The sequence below is a fragment of the Sinocyclocheilus rhinocerous genome, unplaced genomic scaffold (genome assembly GCF_001515625.1).
Source record: "Sinocyclocheilus rhinocerous isolate Xijiao unplaced genomic scaffold, SAMN03320098_v1.1 scaffold66, whole genome shotgun sequence".
Taxonomy (NCBI): domain Eukaryota; kingdom Metazoa; phylum Chordata; class Actinopteri; order Cypriniformes; family Cyprinidae; genus Sinocyclocheilus; species Sinocyclocheilus rhinocerous.
Window position 1 is genome coordinate 144,069 of NW_015662934.1, and position 7,745 is coordinate 151,813.

The following is a 7,745-nucleotide window of genomic DNA, read 5'->3' on the forward strand; positions in this document are numbered from 1 at the left end:
CATCTCTCTCTCTCTCTCTCTCTCGCTCTCTCTCTCTATATATATATATATATTGTTATGCCTGAGACTGTATCTTAGCCGCTGTTTTGGTGTTTCTTTCTCCCTTTCTCTCCTGTCCTGTCTCTTACAGGTCGCCCCGCCACCAGTGTGCGCCGTGGTAGGTTGTGAGGAGCACCAGCATCTTTCAAAAAGACAAGCATAGAGCAACATCCTCAGAGAGAGAGGCGTGAGAGAATGGAATGTGCGCTGTTCATCTTGTTGGACGTTGTTGAGACTGTGTTATCATATTTATTGTAAGAACTTGTTGAAGTTTTGAGTGAACGATTGAAACGTTTATTGTTCTCTCCCCTCATTCCGAGTGTGAGAGACCATAAATCTGTCTAGCAAGTAGTTTGTGTCTTGTGAACGCTGTAGGGGCTAGGTGCCATTTATGTTTAACATGTTTTTCTCCTGTTTTTGGGATTAGTTAAGGAGGTAGGGAAGTGCCTGTATCTTCTTTTTCTTTATTTTGTTAGGATATTTAGTTTTGGGTTAAGGTAGTTCCTTTTTGTTTATTATTTTGGCCTGGCCTAGCCCTTAAGTTTTTTTACGTTCTTTTTGTGTTACCAGCTGGCAAAACCAAACTGTTATTCCCTTTTAACCTCACAATAAAAAAGAACCCCAAGAGGTTTCTTGAAAAGGTACCATGACCATCTCTCTTCATTTTATGTTTCACCCCTGGGGTTGCAACAATATATATATATTAGAAAAAATTTGAATATCGTGGAAAATGTTTTTTTTTTTTTTTTAAACTTGTTTCCAAAAGTGAAACTTTCATATATTCTAGATTCATTACATGTAAAGTAAAACATTTCAGACGTTTTTTGGTTTTAATTTTGATGATTAGAGCTTACAGCTCATGAAAGTCAAAAATCCAGTATCTCAAAATATTAGAATATTTGCATTTGAGTTTCATTAAATGACCATCCCTACAGTATAAATTCCGGGTATCTCTTGTTCTTTGAAACCTGCTGACTGCTGACTTGGCAATGGTCCAGAAGATGATCATTGACACCCTCCACAAAGAGGGTAAGTCACAGAAGGTCATTACTGAAAGAGCGGGCTGTATCAAAGCATATTAAATGCAAAGTTGACTGGAAGGAAGAAAATAAGCTTGAGAATACTGTCAAGCAAAGCCGATTCAAACACTTGGGAGAGCTTCACAAGGAGAAGACTGAAGCTGGAGTCAGTGCATCAAGAGTCACCAGGCTCAGACGTCTTCCGGAAAAGGGCTACCAAGCCACTTCTGAAATAGAAACAACGTCAGAAGCATCTTACCTGAGCTAAGGAGGAAAAGAACTGGACTGTTGCTCAGTGGTCCAAAGTCCTCTTTTCAGATAAAAGTAAATTTTGCATTTCATTTGGAAATCAAGGTCTGAAAGCATCTGCTAAATGACTAAAAGTAAAAGTAAAGTAAAGTTTGTGCCAAAGGAGCCCCATCCAAGTATTGAGTGCATAAATGAACATACTTTAAAGAACTTGAGCTTTTCTGTTGTGCAAATCCTTTTTTTGATTGATCTTAGGAAATATTCTACTATTTTGAGATACTGGATTTTTGACTTTCATGAGCTGTAAGCTCTAATCATTCAAATTAAAACAAAAAACTTTTATAATGTTTTACTTTACATGTAATGAATATAGAATATATGAACGTTTCACTTTTATCACCTTGTAACTGGTTGGTTTGGTTCATGACTTGTAACTCTTTAACAAAGATTTTTTAAAACACCTTAAGGGGGAAAAAATGAATGAGAAAAGCACTTCCGGATACAATAGTAGTGAAAAGTGCATGGGCAGATTGTGCATTAAAACACTTTATAACAGAAACCACAGATAAAAGCTAATAAGCTGTTCTCCACTTACCCAGCATCCCTTTGTTGGGCTCAGACAAACACATGTCTTTCTCAGCACTGGGCAGTACGAAGCCCACCACGAAGATCTCCACGCCATCAGCCATGAGGGCCAGACCCAGCACAAAGTACAGGGTCCACTGGAAGCGGCCGTGGCCACACTCCTGCAGGATGGTCTCATACTGCTGAGCCAGCTCCTCCTGGTCCTTCCTCCTCTCCCCGTCGTACTGCGTCATGTCCCGGAACTGAGACTGTCCCACTCCGCCCACCTGTCTGTCGGCCTTCTCAACGGAGTCGTTTCTGGGGATGCCCTGGTACTCGCCCTCGTAGATCTCATCATCCTCATCGTGGCCCTCTGTGGAGTCGCTGTGAGCCCCTTCGTCGTCGTTGGCCCTGCTGTTGCTGCGGTAGTAGCTGCCGTCCTGGGCCTGCACGGGGTAATCGTCATCATCGTCTTCCTCTTCGAAGCGGGTATAAGAGCGTTTGCTGTATTCGTCGCTCACCCTGTCCATGTGGCGGCCCACCTTTTTACCTGCTTGCTTTTTGACCTCTTTGGCAATGTCCTTAGCACCTTTAATGAAGGCCGTACGGTCTCTGTAACCCTCCTCCATGGTTCAAAGTTGTGCGCTGATGTAAAGAGTGCTGGAACTAGATGTCAGGAGCTGCCTGTTAGCATGTAGTAGAGTGAAGCTGGGCTGAAGAAGTTCAGGACCCTGGACAGCAGCTTCAAGAGCACAGAGCTCTACACGGCAGTCTGAAAATATACAAGAACACACGCTGTTATTCAAGATGAAAGACTGAGGCATTAAAGCAAATACTTTACAACATTAACACATCAATTTACAATTAAGTCATACGTCACACATTTGGACTTTATGAAAAAAGTCCCAAAAATGCTTCATTTGTCTTAATGTAAAATCCAATTTCTGCAAAAAAAGAAAAAAAAGTTTTTTGTAAGATTGTCTCTTTTAGATCTTACTGTTTACTGAATCATACAGGTAGTCTGTATATTCTCAAAAACAGGTCCATCAGCTGCTATTATAGCTAATCAACCATCATTTTTCATTTGGACTTGCAAAACACATGATTTGAATTCTTAAACTATGGCTTTTTGTTTTGTGCACCTGTTCACATCAATGCATTTTCCCCACAATATTAAATATATTAAATATATATCAGCTAGAAAGATAGTCTACCAGGTCAAAAACCAGGCATCTTCTGCTATTCTAGCTAATAGCAACCATCTATACCAGCTTAGTTCTGCTAAATGACATGCTTAGACCATATAGAAATCACGCAAAACCAGCTATAACACTGTGCTTGGCTTCAGCAGGATTTTCAAACAGTGATATTACCTGAATAAACTTGATTATGTTTAATCAGCTTTGTGATAACAGCAAGAAAGTAATACACATAGAATTAAAATTCTTGTAAGCTAAGAGCACAATTACAAATGACTACATGGATAACGCTGACAGCATGTAAATAGGTACAGCAGCTCACAGTGACCTTGTTTCGTCCAGTTTACATTCTGGAGGAAAACACTTTAAGGAACCAATTGAGCCTCCTTGAAAAAGGGCGATTAAATTGTTCCCAAGGGAAATTCATAAAACCATCAGTCTGTGTTGCCTCGTACAATCTGTTGAAATTGGTCTGGATCCAGTTATTGCATTAATAATCTAATATACATAATTGAGCCACATTAATAATATCTCAGGGGTACTTAGGAGCTCTACAGCACAGATAAAGATCTGTGCAGAAATCCTTCACTGAACAAACCTGAAAGGGATGAGATTTAGGGTTATGAAATGAAAATCAGAGATGGTGATGACAACACGTCTTGGTTGCTTTCTGTTGAGTTGTCCTCACTACAGAGCAACCAATGTAACATGATTTCTTAATACTGTGTGTGGTTACCTGGATGATCTACGACTGCTTTTTTTGTTTTGTGATGGTTGTTCATGAGTCCCTTGTTTGTTCTGAACAGTTAAACTGAGCACTGTTCTTCAGAAAAATCCTCCATGTCCTGGAGATTCTTCAGTTTTCCAGCATATTTTGCATATTTGAACCCTTTCCAGCAGTGACTGTATGATTTTGAGATCCATCTTTTCACACTGAGGACAATTGAGGGACTCAAACACAACTATTAAAAAAGGTTCAAACATTCACTGGTGCTCCAGAAGGAAACACGATGCATTAAGAGCTGAATAACTCTTAACTCATTAAGGGGTGAAAACTTTTAGAATTTGAAGATCAAGGTAAATTGTACTTAATTTGTCTTCCGGGAAACATGCAAGTATCTTCTGTTGCTTCCGAAGAAGGGCAGTACTAAATGGAGAAAAAAAAAAAAGATATTTCAACAAAATAAGAAAAATTTGGACATCTTCATCCTGTTCAAAAGTTTTCACCCCCGGGCTCTTAATGCATCGTGTTTCCTTCTGGAGCATCAGTGAACGTTTGAATCTTTTTCAATAGTTGTGTTTGAGTCCCTCAATTGTCCTCAGTGTGAAAAGATGGATCTCAAAATCATACAGTCACTGCTGGAAAGAGTTCAAAATATGCAAAGATGCTGGAAAACTGAAGAATCTGCAGGACATGGAGGATTTTTCTGAAGAACAGTGCTCAGTTTAACTGTTCAGAACAAACAAGGGACTCATGAACAACCATCACAAAACTTGTGGATTATATGTAAACATTTTTTTTGTAAAATATCTTACTCGGGACAGTACAAATTAAAAAAGAACATGCATTTTGTATGGTCTCTCTTATTTTGTTAAAATTATTCACAGATTCTGCAAGGGGCTCCCAAACTTTCCCATGCCACTGTATCTATCTATCTATCTATCTATCTATCTAGATAAATATCAAATATTTTGGTGGAATTTTGGAACATTTGGAATATTTAATTTGCTGTAATAAATTATCAGATTTAATTTAATAATATAATATAATATAACTTAATAAATTATATATAAAATAAATTAATAATATAAATAAAATACAACATAAAAAAATACATGAATAAACACACACATCTTTTGGATATATACACAGATCTACATATATGTATACAAAGTTAAATAATGATTCCCATTCCTAAAGACTCCAATGTAAACAAGTCACAATCTTTTTCACATTCTCGTCTAATTCCTCTGTTCTTTTCTCTCTCTCTCTTATTGTGTATTCCTCTCTGAACAGAGCTCATCAGCCGGGCGGCCACCGCTCAGCTCCACATCACCCCCGTGTCTGTGAAGATAATGAGCCGGCCAGACATTCGGCCTTCTCAGTGAATCTAGGATATCTGTCAGCACTGCTCTTCTCAACAGCTCGGCCCAAGTCCTATTACATTATCATGGCACTGATAAGTGAATACACGGAAACAGACCAGTCATGTGGACTGTAGTAGAGTCAATAAAACAAATTGGCGTGCTTCTCGCGTTACTCCAATTAAACACTGCGATGGTTGTAAAGCTAGAAAATGTCTGTAAAGGGGAATCTGGGGCGCTATGAGCTCATCAGCGGATGCGATTGGTCCAAGGGAGAAATGGCCCAGTTGGTGGCAGCAGGCATGGATCTGCCTTATGCTGTCCTCCGTGGTCATTTCATTCTCACTCGTACAATCCCTGCATGCTCTCTCCGCATGTGCACACACCTGCCAATAGAGGCCTGCGCTGCCATTGTGAAAATAATTTTAATATTGATTGATTTCAGGGCTGATTAGACAGTGTTTGTTATAAAAAAATCCATGCAAGTGGGTTCTGATGAGTTTTTAATCGATACAGCGCTGACACATGATGAAAATACACCATCAGCACTGCGGCCATGCTCAGGGAACTATTGTTTCTTTAAAAATACATAAATAAGAACGATGCTTTCACTTATCATTTACTCACCCTCATGTCATTCCAAACCTATCTTCTGTGGTACACAAAAGCATATATATTTTTTAAAGTCTTGTGTTTTAGAGTTTTTTATTTTATTTTATTGTATTATTCATTATTTATATTATTTTATTCATTATTTATTTATATATTTTATTTATGAAAATGGGTGGGGTCCACACAACATTGGACCCATTCAAAATATTTCTTCTTCTTCTTCAACTATCACTTTAAAACACTCTGAGTTTGGGCAATCTTTTGGTTACTGCATTAAATGGTACAGTTCACTCAAAATTTTTAATTTGACATTAGTTACCAGGGTTATAATCATTAACTTAAACTGCTAAAACATTTTTTTCAAAACAAAATAAAATTTAATTTAATTTAATTTAATTTAATTTAATTTAATTTAATTTAATTTAATTTAATTTAATTTAATTTAATTTAATTTAATTTAATTTAATTTAATTTAATTTAATTTAATTTAATTTAATTTAATTTAATTTAATTTAATTTAATTTAATTTAATTTAATTTAATTTAATTTAATTGCTTGTTGCTTTGGTAACTAACTGAAATACGTTTAAGTTGAAGCACTAAATGTATTAAATATAATTAAATAAAACTAAAACTAAAACCTAATAGTAATAATAATAAAAAAAAACTAATAAAAATGACAAAAGCACATAACAAAAAAAAAACTAAAACTTAATGTAAAAATAAATAGTAAAATAAAATAAAAAATAAAATAATATAAAATATAAAATAAAAATAATAGAAAATTAAAAAATAAAATAAAAGCTAATACTAACAAAAACTATAATAGTATATAAATAATCCTAAAATAACACTGTCATTTACTCAATTTCATATCATTAAGTGGAACAAAAAAAACAAAAACTAAAAAAAACAATGAAACTTCCATACAATGAAAGTACTTTGTAAATGTGGTTGCCAAGCTCCAAAAAGTACCACTAAATCAGTCAACACAACTTATTTCAGTTTCAACACAACAGCTATTTCATGTCTTCTGAAACCATAAGATAGCTTTATGTGACAGACAGACTGCAATTTTGGTTGTTATATGCTCCTCCTCTGCGCCATAACACCATCAAAGAGATTTAAGACCTATAAATGGGAGACAAGACTTCAAATTTCAGTCTGATCCTCACACAAATCCATCCTTCAATACATTCAGGCGAGTAAATGATGACAGAATTGTTCATTTATGCTTGAACTATCCCTTTAAGAGCTCTCAATGACATTCAGTGTCAAACCATTAAACATGTAAATAAGCCGTGTAACTAGTCCTGCGCAGGCAGAGCACACCGGCTGTGTTGTATTATCGTGTCATGGTAACCGTCTCCCCCACAGTTCCCAAATACGTCTCATCTCTGTTGAGGTCTGCAGATGGGACAGCAATAGTGGTGTGCAGGAGCAGCGGTGTGTGTGAGATGGCTCTGCTGGGAACAACAGCCTTTCTCTTGGTGGAACACTTGCGTTTCAATTAGACTGGTACAGGAACACATGTCAGCGCTAAAGAACAGGGCCTAAAAGCTCTGTGAAGCAAAGCCTAGCCCAGAGCTGTCAAATCTACACTGCCCTAATGCAATATGAGATTACAGGCCTTTTAGATGTGATTTAGGACTGCGGTAGATCAAAACAGGAGTAAAACAGACAAGGAAGACAGTGCCCTTCTTAAATACAGTAATGAATGAGATTTCCTCTACACTGTAAAAAATGACTGTGAATTTAACGGTAAAAGACTGTAAAAATGCTACAGTAAAAACCTGTTAAATGGTTAACGGTAAATTCCCCTACTATATACAGTGAAAAACTGTATTGGACATTACATGTAATTTTACGGTAGTATACCGTTTTTGGAAGTGAAAAAAGACTGTATAATTTACAGTGAATAACCGTAAATTGACATTCCCAGAATTCCCTGCGTTACATTTCAAATTTGATGTTTTTTT

General features: G+C 36.6%; 1 protein-coding gene across 1 annotated transcript in view; it reads right to left on the reverse strand.

The window, feature by feature from the left end:
- The window catches only part of sv2a (synaptic vesicle glycoprotein 2A), a 50,570-nt gene that overhangs the window by 26,555 nt on the left and 16,270 nt on the right, over nucleotides 1–7,745 (reverse strand). Inside the window, 1 exon segment of the mRNA XM_016538670.1 lies at nucleotides 1,903–2,643. Coding sequence (XP_016394156.1) covers nucleotides 1,903–2,500 — 598 coding nt within the window. The 5' untranslated portion in view covers nucleotides 2,501–2,643.